Raw genomic sequence first — 19,569 nt, 5'->3', positions numbered from 1 at the left:
AGCTATTGAGTCTTCTTTTTAACAAGTGAGCAGTCTATTTATAGGATGAAACCGTTAAATACAAGTGGTAATAATTTACCATAATGCCAATACCCTTGAGAACGAATATGTAGTTAGCATCTGCTACATGCTTTACAGCATCACGTCATTTCATTCTTACAAGAAGCCCCAGGAGGTAGGCTTGACTGTGTCCCCATTTGACACAATATGGGGAGACTGAGGCAAGGAGAGGTAAGCGCCTTCCCATAGTCCCAGGGACAGTGGTAGTGCTGGAATCCAAAGGTAGGTGGGCTGACTTTGGGAGCTCGACTCCACCCTGAAGAGCCAAGGCAGAGGCTAAACGGTCAGCAGGCAGTCACACCCCTCAGAGCGTGACACTTGCTGGCACGGAGCGATCACACCCCTGCACTTTGTTTTGTCAGCGGGGCTAAAGCTGAAAGATTAGAACGTAAAGGCAGTTTCACAGGGTAGAGTTGTCTTTTGCTCAGTTTCACTACGTCCCTAGGAGGATTCAAGGTCCAGTTGTTGGGAGGTGGCCAGGGCTGCCTGGCAACAATGGAGGAAGTAGATGCAAGAAAAATGCAAACGCAAGGGGGAGGTTCTGAAACAAGCAAGTTTGAAACAGAGCAGATGCAGGTTGTTATAGTTTTGTGTGTGTGTGTGTGTGTGTGTGTGTGTGTTTTGGTTATCGAAGGACAGTTGATTTACAATGTTGTATTAGTTTCAGGTGTACAGTAAAGTGATTGGGTTACACATACATATGTATATAACTATACTTTTTTTTTCAATTCTTTTCCATTATAGTTCCATTGTGTATATACACATGAAGTTTTCTATAACTGACTTGTAGGAGCAAAACTGAAAACTGGGGTGGGCTCGGGACAGCTGAAAGGGGCAGAGAGACACTTTTCCCTTATCTCTTAACTGGGTATGACTTGACATCCTAACAGCAAATGTGTTTACTTTTTTTGGTTTCTGGTGGTGGTGTTTCTTTTTTTATTAAAATCCTTTCAAAACACTCCCAAATTAGTGGATGATCCAAGATCAACTCTGGAAAGCTGGGTGTAGAGACAATTCCAGACTGAGGCCAGAGACAGCAATTCTTAAAACCGACTCCCTCCTGCTCCCCACAGGAAGGTGGGTACAGACAGTCCGGGATAAATATCGAAAGTCAGAACTCATTCTGGGGACTCCAATTTGTTTTTCTTTCTTTTTCTCTTGGGGGAAGGGGTGCAATTTCCACGCTCCTTGCACTATCTTATTCCCAGCTCTGAGCACCGTGCTGTCTTTCTATCCCACACAACATCTAACACATTGGGATGAATAATATCTGCTATCAGGAGCTAAGTTCTCATGGAATTACTTCTGCACCACATTTCGGCATAGAACGTGGGGTCACAGGTTGCCACATATCCTCCGTTTAGTGGCCGCAGTAGTACAACTAGAAACTAGCTCACTGTTCCATAGCTTCCCCATAAATATACAACCTTGAGTTTCCATCCTACTTATTCCCTTAAACAGAGCAAAGATGTGCAAAAGCAAGGTACAAGTCAATTAAGCTGTTATTGACCTTGCGAAGCAAGCATAAAGAAGAAAAGGTTCTGACATGATTTCATGAAGCAGCTTGGTTTCTGTCTGAGGGGGACAGAATAGTTTTAGTCCACTATTCAAGCTTGATCCCTACTGTTCAGACCTGTCAATACAGCCAACTGAAAGTCCTGTTTCCCCAGATATTCATATTGACTCGATTCACCTCAGACTGACTCACTCCTCTCCTGCAACTAAACAGTACTTCAAAGCATGTTTTTTGTTAAATTCTCGATTACAAATGGAACATGTCACTATGTGCAGAAAAGCAGAAGCAGGACTCCTGGGAAGTCAGTTATATTTACACTGCTTTACAATTTGATGTTTACAGGCTTAAATTAACACAGGACAACAATAACAACAAAAAACCCAAGTAAGCAGAAACAAAAACCTTGTTATCTGTCCAACCTGAGGGAACAGACACAGATTTTCAAAGAAAAAAGAGTAATAAGAAAACTTTTAACTAAAAAAATGTAAGTATCTATTACACATAAAATTCTCAAAGAAACTTAAAAAAAATCTCCGTATAAAATAGCCACTAGCACTCTTAAAATTGCAAAACTGATATGGAAAAAAACAAAAAAAACTTTACTCAAAAAAACAGTCTTGGGCTTCCCTGGTGGCGCAGTGGTTGAGAGTCCGCCTGCCGATACAGGGGACACGGGTTCGTGCCCTGGTCTGGGAAGATCCCACATGCCGCGGAGCGGCTGGGTCCGTGAGCCATGGCCGCTGAGCCTGCGTGTCCGGAGCCTGTGCTTCACAACGGGAGAGGCCACAACAGTGAGAGGCCTGCATATCGCCAAAAAAAACCCAACAATAAACAGTCTTGAATTTTAACTTTTAATACTCAACATTATTCTGTCTGGAGAAATTCACTATTATAAAATATCAAATCCTCTCTAAATTAATTAATGTATTTTCAACAAAATTCCAATTAAAAAACAGGATATTTAAAGAAATTAATGCAAGAATTCTCAAATTCATCTCAGAATACACAAGACAGAATAGCCAAGATATTCTTAACAAAAAGAAAAGTATCAAGAGAAAAACCTTCTCTAACATTTTAAAATGTATTCATAAAACTTAACTAATTTTTAAAGTTTGATACTAACGTGAAAGCAAGCAGATCGGTGGAACAAAACAGAACGTCCAGAAATAAACATACACTATAAAAGAACTCCATGTGTGAAAAAGGCAGCTTTTAAAATAGGGAAAGAATGAATCCATTGACACAACTGGTGAAATATCTGGAAAAGAAGTCAAATTTCTAATTCATACTATTTGATAGGCCGAATAATAGACAGACACACACACACACACACACACACACACACACACACACACTCCCCCAAGGATGCCCATGCCCCAATCTCCAGAACCTGTCAATGCATTGTGTGGCAAAAGGGCCTTTGTAGATGTAATCAAGATTACAGACTGTAAAACAAGGCTATTATCCTGGATTGGGTGAGCCCAATCTAATTACATGAATCCTCTAAAGCAGGAAACCTTCTCTGGCTGGAGTCAGAAAGATGCTGGGGAAGAGGAAGGCAAGAGAGATGCAGCAGCAGATGTGAAACCCAAGAAAGACTAGCCCCATCACTTCGTGCCTCGAAGATGGAGGGAGGCATCGTGGGGAGGAATGCAGGTGGCCTTGGAAACAGAGAGAGGCTCCTGGGTGACAGGAAACAGGAACCTTGGTCCTACAGCTGCAAGGAACTGGATGCTGCCTACAACACGACTGAGCTTAGAAGAGGATTCTTGGGGACTTCCCTGGTGGTACAGTGGATAAGACTCTGCACTCCCAATGCAAGGGCCCAGGTTTGATCCCTGGTCAGGGAACTAAATCCCACATGTATGCCACAACTAAGGAGCCCTGGAGCCTTAACTAAGGAGCCCGCCTGCGACAACTAAGGAGCCCATGTGCTACAACTAAGGAGCCGGTAAGCCGCAACTAAGGAGCCTGCCTGCCACAACTAAGGAGCCAGCAAGCTGCAACTAAGGAGCCATGTGCTGACATTAAGGAGCCCACATGCTGCAACTAAGGAGCCCACCTGCCACAACTAAGACCCGGTGTAACCAAATAACTAAATAAATAAATATTTTAAAAAAAAAGAAGAGGATTCTTGGCAGACCCTCCCTGTAAGAGCCCGGCCAGCCAATACCTTGATTTCAGCTTTGTAAAACCTGCTGCGCAAACCCGGATGTCTCACCTACAGACTGTGAGGTAATTAATCTGCATGATTTTCAGCCACTGTTCATGGACATTTAATATGGTAGCCATAGAAAACTAACACATCATATACCAAAATTCGTTTAAGTCAATGAAAAAACTGCTAGTGTTAAAAAGACACCATGGCAGGGGCTTCCCTAGTGGTGCAGTGGTTAAGAATCCGCCTGCCAATGCAGGGTACATGGGTTCGAGCCCTGGTCCGGGAAGATCCACATGCTGTGGAGCAACTAAGCCTGTGCGCCACAACTACTGAGCCTGCGCTCTAGAGCCCATGAGCCACAACTACTGAGCCCGTGTGCCACAACTACTGAAGCCCGCGTGCCTACAGCCTGTGCTCCACAACAAGAGAAGCCACCGCAATGAGAAGCCCACGCACCGCAACCAAGAGTAGCCCCCACTCACCACAACTAGAGAAAGCCCTCACGCGGTAACGAAGACCCAACGCAGCCAAATATAAATGAATAAAATAAATAAAAATTTTTTAAGTGTTTAAAAAAAAGGTTAAAAAATAAAAGACACCACGGCAATAAAAAGAAACTGCTGGCACACACAGCAACGTAAAGAACCTCAAAAACATTATGTTAAGCAAGAGAAGCCAGACTCAGAAGACTATATACTGTGTGATTCCATTTGGCTGATGCTCTAGAACTGGCATATCTAAGAAAGCAGAAGAGTGGTTGCCTAGGGAAGGAGGGAGGATGACTGACTGGAAAGGGGGTGTGAGTGCACTTTCTGGGGGATGGAAATGTTCTCTACTGTGATTGGGATGGTGGTCACACAGGTATATACATTGGTTAAAGCTCATTGAACAGTACCCTTAAAATCTGTGCCTTTTATTAGCTGCAAATATCTCATTTTTTTTATACCAATGCTTTTTAAAAAAGCATTGAGAGAAAGAAACCATAGCTACAAATTTTAGATTATCTTCAACTGCTCCAGGAGGAAACTTGGTCAGATCTAATCAAGTGCCACATACATAGGACCTTCGACCCAGACCTACTTCGTTCAAGTACATAAGGATGTTAATTGCCTCATTCTTTGTCAAAGCAAAAAGGATACAAATCCAAAAGTCCAACAAGTGGAGACGTTTACATAAAGAATGGACAGCTCAGTAGAGAACACTATAGTTGTTAAAAATATAAGGCTGGGCTTCCCTGGTGGCACAGCGGTTGAGAGTCCGCCTGCCGATGCAGGGGACACGGGTTCAGTGCCCCGGACCGGGAGGATCCCACATGCCGCGGAGCGGCTGGGCCCGTGAGCCATGGCCGCTGAGCCTGCGCGTCCGGAGCCTGTGCTCTGCAACGGGAGAGGCCACAACAGTGAGAGGCCCGCGTACCGCAAAAAAAAAAAAAAAAAAAGAAATGAATAAGAGTGGTGATCTTTGAGGAGCAGATCTGAAAAAACTGGGGAAGATGCTCCTGAACTAGGAAAGTATACCTTTCTGTCAAGTCACCCAGTTTGTGGTTGCACAATTACTTCCTGCAGACCTAGGAACATAATACAACACCTCTCTGAATATATTCCCAGAATTATATAAAGAGAAAGGATTTCAGAAAGTGAGATGGCTGGACTAAACTTTCCCGAGCAAGGAACCCCAGGCTCAGAGATTCGGGGGCCTGACCACAGTCACACTGTGGTGAGCACCAGGGGTGAGACCTGGGCTGACTCCTGCCCCCACCCAGCACCCTGGGCCACACCGCCTGTGAGTGGGCAGGAAAGCCAGGACCAGAACCTGGTCTTGCCCCCAGTTCAGGAAGGTTCAGGTTAGCAGTACGGGCTGTGGTGATCCCTGCAACATTTACAGAACCTTTGCTTTGTTTATCCAGCAAAGAGAAAATATTTTGTTAAAAACATAGCCCTGGGGTCATACAGAGTGAAGTAAGTCAGACAGAGAAGGACAAATATCCTATGAGAGCGCTTATATGTGGAATCTAAAAAAACAGTACAAATGAACTTATTTGCAAAACAGAAATAGAGCTACAGATGTAGAAAACAATCTTGTGGTTACCAGGGGGGTAGGGATAAATTGGAAGATTGAGATTGACATATACACACTACTGTATATAAAATAACTATTTTTTTAACATCTTTATCGGAGTATAATTGCTTTAAAATGGTGTGTTAGTTTCTGCTGTATTACAAAGTGAATCAGCTATACGTATACATATATCCCCATATCTCCTATTGTGTCTCCCTCCCACCCTCCCTATCCTACCCCTCTAGGTGGACACAAAGCACCAAGCTGATCTGCCTGTGCTATGCGGCTGCTTCTCACTAGCTATCTATTTTACATTTGGTAGTGTATATATGTCCATGCCACTCTCTCACTTCGTCTCAGCTTACCCTTCCCCCTCCACGTGTCCTCAACTCCATTCTCTACGTCTGCGTCTTTATTCCTGTCCTGCCCCTAGGTTCTTCAGAACCATTTTTTCTTTTTTTTTAGATTCCATATATATGTGTTAGCACATGCTATTTGTTTTTCTCTTTCTGACTTACTTCACTCTGTATGACAGTCTCTAGGTCCATCCACCTCACTACAAATAACTCAATTTCATTTCTTTTTATGGCTGAGTAATATTCCATTGTATATATGTGCCACATCTTCTTTATCCATTCATCTGTCGATGGACACTTAGGTTGCTTCCATGTCCTGGCTTAAAATAGATAAGTATTGATAATAAGGACTTACTGGATAGCACAGGGAACTCGACCCAACACTCTGTAATAACCTATATGGGAAAAGAATCTAAAAAGGAGTGGATATATATATATGTATAACTGATTCACTTTGCTGTACAGCAGAAACTAACACAACATTGTACATCAACTATACTCCAATTAAAAAAAAAATATATATATATACACACACACACACACACACAAACATATATACATAGCCCTGAGGGGAGGGGGGGCAAAACCACAGCCCTAGGATTTGCTGGTTTTCACAGGGGTTCCCTGAAATTACCAGTTAAGCAGCTGAGGAAAATCTGTGATTCAAGGCCTTGAATGAAGGGTGGGAGGGATCAGCGGTGTTAACATCTGAAAATGGCCCCAAATCTTTCTCTACTGGGATTGCTCCTTTGAAAGGATGGGCCCAAGTGTGTGGAGGCAGGCCCAGGGCCTCGACTGGGCTCTGGGTGCCAGACCTCCAGGCCAGAGAGTCCCCCTTCCTGGGAGGGTTTGACTGGAACTTTGGGAAAAGTTCCTCTGGTGGTGGCCGCTCGGGTAGGAGGCTCCAGAGGAGTGTGTGTGGCCTTACCCCCAGCCCAGAGAAGAAACCACTCTGGGAGAGAGATGACAGTTCCTATACCTGGAGAGAGGAGAGGCAAAAGGAGGGCCTTCTGGGGCCCCACAAGTCCACATTCCCCTGCCTCTGAGGCCCAGCAGCTGCCCTGCACCTTCCCTGGTTGCCAAAGACAGCAGCAGCCTTCTAGAACTTTCCACCTTTGGCCTAAGTCATTGGAGTTTTTTCTTTCATTCACTAGAAAGGAAGGAAGTGAGAATGGCTTGCCTATTTCACCCTTCTCTACGACTTCGCCGTTAGGCAAGCGTCCCTATCCAGGGTCCTGCCCCTCCCACCCGATGCCTCTGGTCACATTACTCATGCCCGCAGGGCCTGAGGAGGCCTCAGAATCCTTTTGGCAACATTCATTCTAGGTGGCCACACTTTCATGCCCCAGATGAATCCTGTGTGCCACTCCTAGTTTGCATAACAAAGACTTGGGCCAAAATCAATTTGTGCATCCAAGCACGAACACCCAAAGTGCCCTACAGCAAGTCACTTTCCCCACCTCACCCTCAGCTTTGTCTCCCCTAAAGAGGCATGCAGGCCCCGGAACAGGTGTCCCCAAGCTGGGTTCACACACACCCTCCAGAGATATCGCCCCCATCAGCCTGGATTGCTACCATATCGGCCTTGTAATTAGCGCTCCCTGCTCCACACTCACCCAGCTCCCGCTCAGCCTCTTCATCTCCATCAGCAAGACAGTCCCCAGATCCATCAGATCATGTGCTGTGCGCAGGTTAAAAAAGCCTCCAGGATCATGAATGAGGCCTCCTCCACCCCCACCTCCTCTCAAGCACAAGTTCCATGAAAGTTCCAAAGGACTTCCAGATTCTGTGGCCCTTGTCCCCTACACTCTACATCCCTGCAAACCTGTCAGCTGCCACGCTCACCCCAGCTGAAGTCACCACTGCTGCTCCCAACGCCTCTGTCAGGCCCTGTGTGTAGCTTTTATAACCACTTAACGCTCTGAGTTAGGATCTAATCATTCTTTCAACATGTATTTCCCCCATAACCTCGATATTGCAGGCCTTGTGCTAGGTCTCAAAAGCTCCATGCTAGACACTGTTTTTCTGCCTTTCCCCAGTAGCCTGAACCCTTAAGGCAGAAACTAAGTTTTACTAAATTTACTAAGTTTTATTATTTCTGCAACCGAGGACTCAGCGTTGTTGCCTGAATAAATGATTCTCTGGCTTTCTTTACCTATCAAAAACAGATTAAGCGGGAGAAATGGGAGAGGAAGAAAGGTTTGGGGGGGTTTCATTTAAACTAGCCGATTTCACTGGTGGTTTGGCCTTCTGGCCATCTCCGGGGAAAGCCAAGAAATGTCAATTGTTCCCTCAGAGAAGGACACAAATTTAATAAAAGCCAACCACACAAAGTACAAACCAGAAACAACCAGATGACCCCAACCAAAATAAAACTGCCAAAGCTGTTGGCAATTTGGGGAAAACAAAGGAGAAAGACGTTTACCCAAATTTACAAGCACCTGTTGAAAATACAACAGTCAGCAAACAGGGCCACGTATCACCTGTGAAATGATAGCCCCAGAGATTCAGAAAGGCTAAAAGCAAAGAATAATCCTGTAGATCAGTGGTAGACTTTTGGAACTGACAAACAGTAACATTTGCACACACAGAAAAGGAATCGAAGGGACTCTAAATAAGGTTGCCAACTCCTTAATTTGCCAAATCAGAACATTTTTTTTAAGTGTACCATCTTTATAAAGAAAGAAATAAAGGTGTACCATCTGCTGTCCCCACAATTTCACAAGAGGAGTATTTTAACTCCAATAAAGAAATAAATAAATAGGAGGAAGAATGTAAACTCAGACTAAAGAAATTCATTCTCAAGGAAGGAAGAGCTAAGAGCTTTCCAGCACATGTTAGTCTTGGATAGAGTGCAGATGGTTTGGACCCTGAAAGGCAGATGTTCCAAGTACCTAAAACCACCAGGTCCCTGGAAGATGCTCAAGAAATATCGCTGAAGGGCCAAGATGGATGCATCTCAACTCCTGGCTCTGAAGTGGAGTCTCAATCACTTGACCCCCAAAGAGGAAGGCCATAAGGAGGCCCCCCCTCCCAGTTGGTGGCTGGGGGTGGGCACAATTTGTCCTCCATGGGTGTCACAGATCGGCCTTTTTGCACTGCTCAGTTCGAATGAGAGTAGTCCCAGGCAGCTGTGTGGTAACAGGTAACATTCACGGAGCACTTACTATGTGCCAGGCCCTATGCTAAGCCCTTCTCGGACATTTTCTCATCAAATGTCCCTGACAATGCCAGTGAGGGAAGTATAATTATGATCCCAATTTTACAGATCAGAAAACAGGTTTAATCAAAGAATAGGGGTGGGGGGGCTTCCCTAGTGGCGCAGTGGTTAAGAATCCGCCTGCCAATGCAGGGGACACGGCTTCAAGCCCTGGTCCGGGACGAGCCCACATGCCGCAGAGCAACTAGGCCCACGCACCACAACTACTGAGCCCGTGAGCCACAACTACTGAAGCCCGCGCACCTAGAGCCCGTGCTCTGCAACAAGAGAAGCCACCGCAAGGAGAAGCCCACGCACCACAACGAAGAGTAGCCCCCGCTTGCTGCAACTAGAGAAAGCCCGAGCGCAGCAGCAAAGACCCAACGCAGCCAAAAATAAAATAAATAAATTTATTTTAAAAAGGACAAAAAAAAAAATAACAAGAAAAGGGACTTCTCCAAACAAGGCACAAAGCCAAGTCTGATACCAAAATCTGTGTTCACAATACCCCAGAGAGATGAGGTGAACAAGAAGTCAGGGGGGACTGGGGGAAACAGGAAGGGTGGCCTTGAAAATTAAAATCAAACCTGGAAAAAAGCGACCCTGAAAAGCTGGCATTCCACACTCTGCCCCAAGACAAATGAGGAAGTTACACATCGGCCAGCTCAGGCTGCTCATAAGTCTTGACTCAGTATCTGTGCTAAATCCAGGATGCCCAACTACTGCCACAATCCCTTCATTTAGGCTTCCCGCTCTCCCTCAGAGCACCTGGGAGCTACAGATGGTTGTGAAGTTGGAGCAGCCCCTACAAGGGCATAAGCCCCACCCCCACCCCGCCCCTGTGACAGCCCATGAACAACGGTGCTTTCTCATTCAGAGGAGAACTCAAGTTGGATAACAGCAGCCCAGTCACGCTCACCTCCACATCCCTCCCCAAGCCCCTCTGTAATACTTTAGATGCAGATTAATGGCCTCTGTCCCACCTCCCACCCCTAAGACCACAGCAACCTGCTTTCCCCTCAGTCTGAAAGGCAAGACAAACACAGCGGAGAGCCTGACACACCATCCACTGGGGCATGGGAAGGATCCAAAGGTGCCCAGGAGCTCCCCATAAATAAGAGACTACAGGTGTACCTGAAGGGCACGCCCTCGAAGGGAGATCCCTTAGCAGTGCTGGGGGGACCTGAGGTCTAGCCCAAGTTCTAACACCAGCTGACAGTTTCCTGAAACACAGGGCTTTGCACTTGGCCTTGAAAAAAATACGAACTTGGGCCAGGCTGAAAAGATGTGGTTCACCCACTCTCCCAGCCTTCTAAATAAAATACAAAGCTGTTACACACACACACACACACACACACACACACACACACACACACACACACACACACACACACACACACACACACACACACACACACACACACCCCTTTCAACTTCCCTTTCCACCCTTCTCCATGTTGTAACCACATGAACCCAAATTCATCTGGCTCCCTCCCTGTCACATGCCTTTGCACAGCCAGCACCACGGGGAGGATAGGAGTGTCTCTCTCCTCCTCACAGAAGAGAAAGTCCAGAAACCTGTGATCCAGTTCCACTGGGCCTCTCCCAGGCCTGGGTCAGGTAGTCAATTCCCTTAACCCTGGGCCTCAGTTTCCTTAGTGCAAAACAGGGACAGTATCACCTACATGACTGGACTCCCTCTTTCCTCAGCCAGTCAACAAGTATTGAGCACCTCCTGTGTGCAAGGCACTCTGCTGGATGCTGGGACATGGGAATAAGCAGGACTGACCCAAACCTCTGCTGCCCTCATGAAGCATTCTGGTGCAGATAAACCTGTACAATGGAGATTGCTTATAATATTTTTATATATATTATATATATATATATATATGGAATGGACAACCTCACTAACCAATATATATATATGGAATGGACAACTAACTATATATAGTTATATACAACTATATATAGTTGTATATATTGTATATACATATATAACTATATATAGTTATATACAACTAACTATATATATATTTATATATATATTATATAAATATATATATTTATTTATATATTTATATAAATATATATAATTATATAAATATATATTTATATATATAAATATATATATAAATATATATTTACAAAAATATATATATTTAAATATATATATTTATATATATATAAAATATAATATTTTTACGAGGATTAAATAAAAATATATGAAATACACTTAATATAGAGCCTGGCACAGAGTCAACTATTATTATTATCATTATACCGGTGCGTATAAAGCCTTTTGCTCACCACTACTCTTTTTTTCTTTTTTTTTTTTTTTTTGAGGTACGTGGGGCTCTCACTGTTGTGGCCTCTCACTGTTGTGGCCTCTCCCGTTGCGGAGCACATGCTCCAGACGCGCAGGCTCAGCGGCCACGGCTCACGGGCCCAGCCGCTCCGCGGCATGTGGGATCTTCCCGGACCGGGGCACGAACCCGTGTCCCCTGCATCGACAGGCAGACTCTCAACCACTGCGCCACCAGTGAAGCCCACCACTATTCTTTTTAAAAAAAAAAAATTTATTGAGATGTAACTGACATATAACCTTTTGTAAGTTTAAGGTGTACACTGTGATTTGATATTTATCTTTTTGTTTTGGCCCCTCCTCACAGCTTGTGGGACCTTAGTTCCCGGACCAGGGATCAAACCCACGCTCTCTGCACTGAAAGCATGGAGCCCTAACCATTGGACCCCCAGGGAATTCCCGATATTTATCTATTTCAATATGATTACCACCATAGCATTAGCTAATACTTCTATTATGACACACAAGTATAATTTCTTTTTTGTGGTGAGAACAGTTAAGATCTAGTCTTCTGGCAACTTTGAGATTTATATACAATACTGTTGACTATAATCACTAGGCTGTGCATTAGGTCTCCAAAACTAGTAGTTGCAAGATTGTACCCTTAAATGACATCTGCCGCGGCTCCTCCCTCACGGCCTCCTGCGCATGCCCGGTGGAAGACGACGCCCTTCCCCCATAGAGGAGGACCACTTTTCAGTCAGGGTTTAAAAGGAGCTTCGCTCCCCAGTCAGAACCTCCAAACACGCTCTCAAGGTCTTATTACCTCTAGTTTGTATGTAAGGAAACGGTGCTCGCCATTATTCTTCATAAGAAGCTGCCCCCCCCCCCTTTTTTTTTTTTTTTTTTTTTTTTTGCGGTACGCGGGCCTCCCACTGCCGTGGCCTCTCCCGTTACGGAGCACCGGCTCCGGACGCGCAGGCTCAGCGGCCATGGCTCACGGGCCCAGCCGCTCCGCGGCACGCGGGATCCTCCCAGACCGGGGCACGAACCCGTGTCCCCTACATCGGCAGGCGGACCCCCAACCACTGCGCCACCAGGGAAGCCCGAAGCTGCCCCTTTTACCTGGAATGTCCCCTCTCCCTCCTGGCGCCCCTCAATCTGCCTGCTGAAGTGCCCTCCATCTGTCCGGGCACAGCTCAAAGCTGACCTCCCAGACTTCGTCCTGGGAAGGATTCAGGATCTGGGAACCCTCCTGGAGGGCCTGTCTGCAGGTCCACTCACCCTTTCTCACAGGGCTGCCTGGCACTGCCTCTGTTCTGACCCCGTTAGCAGTGCCTAGGTCTTGGGTGTTTACACCTTCCATCGGCCAGTACGAGCCCTCAGGTATATGAGGAAACTGCCTTGGAAAACAGAAAAGCAAAAAGAGGTGAGACACTGACACTGACGGGAGAAGAAAGGGTCTATTAGAGAGAAAGTCTGAGGCCAGATTACGGGGACCCTTAGTACCTGGACAGTGAGTTCAGACCCCAGACGCCAATAAGCCTTGGAAGCCTTGGAAGTCACCAATTTTGGAGCCTCCAGGTGCAGTGGACTCTGATGGCAGAGGGTGACCAAAGGAGACAGCCCCAGGGGCCGCAGGTGGACACGAAGGTCATCCCTGTTCAAGGCTGTGATCCAGAGTATTTTTCACAGTAAATCCAGCTGCTCAGTAGAGCACATAATTCTCTATATTTTCTGTTGTTGTGCAGTTTTCCCCAAAATGGCGTGGTTTCCTCTGAATATGCCACCCAATAATATGCCCCTCTGGCATAGTGATTATTTCGAATTAAAGGTACTTGACAAACAGCCAGTGCGAAAAGGACACTGTGACCCTCCTTTGTCCCCCTGGAAGCAGAAAATAAATTTCCCATGTGAAAGGCACCCTCCCTGTACAGGGAGGGTAGAAGGCATCCTTGTCACCAGAGACAGGGAATTTAGGGCCAAGAGAGCTGTGTAAACAAACCTTGTTACTTTTTCACCAATTTATTACCCCAAGCCCCTTTGTAATGCTTCACAAATGTATTGTTTCTTTGCCTAAAAGGTGTAAAAGCTTCCTGTATTGGTCACTTCTTTGAGTCTCATGTTTTTATGGGGCTCCCATATGCAGGAAATTAAATTTGGTTTTTTCCTGTTACTCTCTTATGTCAATTTAATTATTAGAACCAGCCAAAGAACATAAAAGAGAAGACGGGAACATTTTTCTGCCCCCACACCTTCAAAAGGTTATCACCATTTTCTAAGGCTAGCAATCCCGCCCCCTTTCCAAGTGCTGACCCCATTGATCGGAGGACTCAGTGCTTAAAAGATAAAAACATCTCAATCTAGATGTCATCGGAACTTCAAACATAGACATAGCTAAACTCAGACGTGGCTTGTCTCCAACAGACACACAGGAGGTCCCACCAGCTCGCCAGGCTCACGGAAGCTCAGACAAATGTGCCACGGGGGTGCAGGTGGGCACTGATGCTGATGTTCAACGCCCAGGCGAAAGATGGAGTAGATCAGGTAAGCTGGGTCAGGGGGTCAGAGGTAAGGCTCATTCACACTTCCAGATTTTCCACAAAATCAAGGAAACAAGGCAATGCTTACTTAGGAAATTTGAAACAAAGAAAAAAGTCTGATCAGGCAGAATGGACAACCTCACTAACCAAAGAAAGAACACTGCTCTTGGTTTGGGCACTGTGAGATTTTGGGGTTCACAAGATGTCTGTTTACCTGGTTCAATACCTTTATTTTAAAGTTTAAACCCAGGGAGGAACTCCCCTGGTAGTACAGGGGTTAAGACTCCGTGCTCCCAATGCAGGGGCCCCGGGTTTGATCCCTGGTCAGGGAACTAGATCCCACACGCATGCCGCAACTAAGAGTTTGCATGCCCCAACTAAGGAGCTCCGTGCTGCAACTAAGACCTGGCGCAACCAAATAAACAAATATTAAAAAACAAACAAACAAACAGGGAATTCCCTGCCAGTCCAGTGGTTAGGACGCCACACTTTCACTGAGGGCGCGGGTTCAATCCCTGGTCGGGGAACTAAGACTCCCCACAAGCCATGTGTCACGGCCAAAAATAAAAAATAAAGTTTAAACCCAAATTTTATCCCCACCCTTGCCACTGTCCACACCATCAATCTCAGCAGTGGCGTAAAGTGTCATCTTTGCTAAAGAGACTGTCCATTTCCCCCAAAGTCTTCTTTCTTGTAAAGATTTCTCATAACAAAGATTTCTTGGCCTTAAGAACCTCAGGCTACACTTCAAGGAAACTTATTACAAAAGCCAGGAGCCAAGGTCAGCTGTGTCACTGACTAGAAACCCAGAGGCAGGGCACTGATTTGTCAGCTCCACTTCTTCATCTGGAAAGGCAGAGGAGAGCTTGTCCCTCGAGGTCAATAAAAGCAATGCCAACACCATGACAATGACCAGAGGCCCACAGCCCAACCCCACTTCAGTTTTTTTTTTTTTTTTTTTTTTTTGCGGTACACGGGCCTCTCACTGTTGTGGCCTCTCCTATTGCGGAGCACAGGCTCCGGACGCGCAGGCTCAGCGGCCATGGCTCACGGGCCCAGCTGTTCCGCGGCATGTGGGATCTTCCCGGCCCGGGGCACGAACCCGTGTCCCCTGCATCAGCAGGCGGACTCTCAACCACTGCGCCACCAGGGAAGCCCCCCACTTCAGTTTTTAAAAACATCCTCAGGGTCACTTACCTTCCCCACCCAAACATGGGGCTTGCAAGCTCTACTTTGCCTGCTAACAGAATCTTCATCCCAAGAAGCAAAAATAAAGTAATAAGAGGGTACACAGCATAGCCATGAGACTTTGGTAGCAAGTGCAGGAAAACAGGACTGGTCAGCAATGAGAAGTTTAAGAATTCCACAAAGACAAAGCCTCTTATTGGTCTAACCCCAGACCTACTACTAATTAGCTATAATGACTACCAGGTGATGGGCCTCAGGCTCCTCATCTATAAAATATTCACAGCCCTGCTGTGAAATTCTGCGCAGAGACTTAAGAGTCCCCTTTCGAATTTATGAATGCAGAGCTCGTGGCAGCCTTTCAGCACTCTCCTTCCTTCTTCCTCCAAAGAAAAGAAAAGAAAAGAAAAAAGACATGATGGCAAGAAGCCATTACTCCCCTACCTCCCCAGCACTCACACAAGACCCCACTCACTGTGCTTATGGCAGGCGGCCAGCTTGGCAGGGCCAGACACATGGAGCCAGAGTAACCAGAAGTACCCTTCAGCCCACCTTTGCAGCCACAACCTGTAATACTCTCCTTACTCAAGTATGAATTTCCTTACTCAAGTTTGAATCTCAGCCTTCTTCATGTCTCTTCATCAACCAGCTCATCCCTTCCAAAGTCAGTTCCCAGGGAAATGCTGATGCTCTCTCCTCAGCTCCTCTGGGCGTGCCCCAAAGAAAGCTTGCCACCTAGAATTGGTTAGTCAGTCATCAAATCAAGTTAAGGGATTATGACTAGCTTTCTTAAAAATCAGAAAATAGAATAGGACAGAAAATATCACTGTGTCTCTCCCTGTAGAGAGAATAAATATCCTGTGAAGCTCTTCTTGCGGTTTTGTACTTATAGATGTGTGTGGGTGGGTGTGCTTCTCTACTGTGGATCTTGATCAGGAAAAGACTGAAAAGATCACAGGCCTGAAGCAGAGGGATCTGACCCTAGGGACGAATGCCACACACACCCATCCCACCTCCATGCCCTGTGGAGGATGCAAGGGCCAGCACAGGGTACTTAGAACTCAAGCATCCATCCTGCAATTCTACAAAACAGAGTTGACTACAAAACAGTTGAAACAAACTTCTGACTCTCCTACAAGGTAGTACTTCTATAAAGCACAAAACAGTGTGAACTACAAAAGACCAAGCCATCCGGGTAACAGCCTTTCTTCAGAAAGGCGTCTTCCACCTTGGAGGCTCAGCACCAGACAGGGGGCAGAACCTGGGTGCTGGGGACAAAAGGCCCTTGGCTCCCTGCTTTCTTCCCGAGTATGGACTGATTGGACCACAAGCAACTGGGCTGGGGACTAGAGACCTCAGAGGCCCCCATTCTCTCTCCTCTTTAAATTTTTTTTTTCCAAATTGCACATCTCCCGAAGTATTTTCCCGGGGAAGCACCAAAGCTTGCAGCCTCACAGAAACGCCCCCAGCTGGGAGCGGGCCTGCAGAAAGGCACAATTTCATCCGGCTAGGGCTCCTAGTGGGCGCGCGGCGAGGGGGTGGACTGCGCCTCCCAGGCTCCGGGCTCCGAGTCCGCGTTTGCAAACGCTCAGAAGCAGAAGCCTGGGCTTCTGGGGACTCTGCTTCTGAGCCCCGGGCCCCTACTGCAATCCCCTCCTCCCACTCGTTTAGCCGAGGACGGTGGGTCGTGAAGCCCCTTTCGGGCAAGGCCAGCTCACGATCCAGCAGGCTGGGGGAGAAGCCTGCCTGGAGCTGGAATCGCCAACCTCCTCCGGCCGGGAAGTGGCCAGCACTCTCCCAAGTTCCCCACAAATCCCGCCCTGCGCCCAGGCGCCTGCCAGCCCGAGGCGTGCCCCGGGGGCGCGTTCTCTGGTCTTTTCATTCGCGGCCCCGGGGTCCCCGGAAGGAGGTGGGAGATGGGCCCGGGAGCCTCATCTTCGGTGCCCGGGTGGGGACGAGGCAGGCCGCACGCCGCCGCAGTCCTGTCGCAGCGCGCGCCCCGTCCCGCTTCGCCTGGAAGGCCGTAGCCGCCCCCCGCGTCCGACCCCGCCCAACAGGCCCAAGTCTGCACCTGGATGTGCGCGAAGGCAGCCCGCCCGACCGCAGCCTCGGGGGTAGCCGGCCCCAGCGCGGGTCCGCCTCTTTCCGGAAAGAGGCCCGGGGCCCGGAAGGCGGAGGCGCTCCCCGCGCTTCCCGCGCCGCTACGCACCTGGTTGCCCGCGGGTCCCACATGGCCGGCGCCGCCGCCTCGGGAGCCGCTTCCCGGGGGACAGACGCGGCGGGGGGGGGTGTCCCCGGGGGGGGGGTTCCTGCTCGCAGTGGCTCGGACCCCGGGCCCTGACGAGCGGGGTGTGGGTGCGGGAACCCCGGCGCCCGGCTGTGTGCAGCCGCAGACCTATTCCAAGTTCCCACGTAGTTGCGACGGCCCGAAAACTGTCACGTGCACGTCGCCGCTGTGTGGGAGGGGGTCTTTGTCAACGTGTGTTCAAAAGAGGCGTTTCGATGTATCCCATCTTGCGGGCGAGCGCTCCAGTGGGGTGGCTCTCGGCCGCCTTTGGAAAACGAGTGCTTCGAGCCGATCACCACGAGGGACCGGGCGAGCATACAGCCCCCCTCCAAAAGGTTTCGGTCACCGTGACTTCTCGCCCTAGCTAGGTCGCCGCGATTGTCGGGGGGACTGAGGAAATGGTCAGCCCACGGCCTTGGCCCGCCTCTGCCCCTGGCCTCCCGTCCCCGACAGCAAAGAAACTAGGGGGACAAGCCCGGGGTCGATGCCCCTCGTGCCCAGCAGCTCCCACTTCCTGTTTGCCTCCGTTGAGTCTTTCCTTGCATATGGAGTACTTACTGTGCGTTCGGCCCTCCATTGTAGGGGTCCTGGGGATTCGGGTGGGAAGAGGCCGGCGAGGCCGCCGACTTCTAGATCCTCACTGGCTTTTTCATGGCGCCGGCAGAGGAGTGAACCTCTCACCGCAGGCGGGAATAGCAAGGAAGTGCAGTGACGACCTAAGGAGTTGGGGGGCAGTTAGGACGACCTCAGGCTGTCATTGCCCCTTCGGTTGTTGGCGCAAAAAGCTGCACAGCCTCCTTACCCACCGCCCCTGCTTGGTCCTCAACTTCTCCGGGACGGGGATCACTTTCCTCCACGCCGGGGATCTGGCGCAATCAGAGAGCAGAGTCCGCCGCCCTCTCTTGGGCCGGGCTTTGGCCGACACTGCCTCCTGGTGGTTTTCCCACCCATCTGGGGGACCACCACACCAGACGGGCCCCATGGAGCTTGAGAGAGAGGAACAGTAGTTTCCAATGAGGCAGGGAGGACTTGGTTACCCGTGGACACACCAAACGCACACAGCCTGCGTACTTCTCTGTGCTGCTTCCTCTGACATTAAGAACTAGACTATCAGTCTAGCCAGTGTTCTCCGTGCTTCTGGAACTCACCTCCTCCCACTTCTTCTATGTATTAATCTCCCCATATACCACACTGCATCACTTCCAGTTCAAAAGCTTTCAGTGGCACCTCCATTGCCCTCTAGTAGCTGGGCATTTGAGACCCTTCACAATTTTACCCTATCCTTTCAGTCTTATCCTCCTCATACACACACTCTACCCCAATGGTTCCCAAACTTGACTGCACACAGGAATCACCTGAGGGTCTTTGAAAAAATACTGATGTCGGGGAATTCTCTGGTGGTCCAGTGATTAGGACTCCATGCTTTCACTGCTGAGGGCTCAGGTGGGGGAACTAAGATCCTGCAAGTCCCCCGGCATGGCCAAAAAAAAAAAGAAAAAAAATACTGATGTCTGGCCCCTACTCCTACTTAGTCTGATTTAATTGGTATGCGGTATGATATGGGCCTCAGGATTTTTAAAGGCTCCCCTGGTGATTATAACATGAAATAAATTTGGGAAACACTATTACTCTCCAAATCATTGGAGCTATTTGGCATTTTCCTGGCATCACTGGTCCTTTCACTTTTAAGAAAGTTGACATATCCTTTCTTCAATGTTTTTCCCAACATCTCCCAGTTCTGTATTTAGGAAAGGCCCAAGCCACCTCTTCCAGCATGTCTCTCTTTCTCGTGTTTTTTTTTTTTTTTTTTAACCAACTGAAAGGAGTCTCTTTTTCCAGAAGGCCTAGTCAGGTGCCAGGAGATTGGTGAGTGCAGATGGTTTAAAAGGTGCCTCTAAACTT

General features: G+C 47.9%; 1 protein-coding gene across 3 annotated transcripts in view; it reads right to left on the bottom strand.

Moving 5' to 3' along the window:
* TRANK1 (tetratricopeptide repeat and ankyrin repeat containing 1) overlaps positions 1 to 18,317 on the bottom strand; it is a gene marked incomplete at its 5' end in the record, with an annotated part of 87,245 nt that extends 68,928 nt beyond the window's left edge. For 2 of the 3 annotated variants that reach the window (XM_082663775.1, XM_082663776.1), the window contains one exon: positions 17,590 to 17,612. In XM_082663775.1, the coding sequence (XP_082519901.1) occupies positions 17,590 to 17,612 (23 nt within the window). Of the gene's footprint in view, positions 1 to 17,589; positions 17,613 to 18,225 lie in introns of those variants that run through there. The other variant, XM_082663774.1, reaches the window with a different exon arrangement.
* Between the last annotated feature and the right edge of the window lie 1,252 nt (positions 18,318 to 19,569).

Source organism: Grampus griseus (assembly GCF_964374135.1).
Source record: "Grampus griseus genome assembly, chromosome: 10".
NCBI classification, from domain to species: Eukaryota; Metazoa; Chordata; class Mammalia; order Artiodactyla; family Delphinidae; genus Grampus; species Grampus griseus.
The sequence above is the reverse complement of the archived record's forward strand: the minus strand, read 5'-3'. Positions and strand labels throughout refer to the sequence as shown.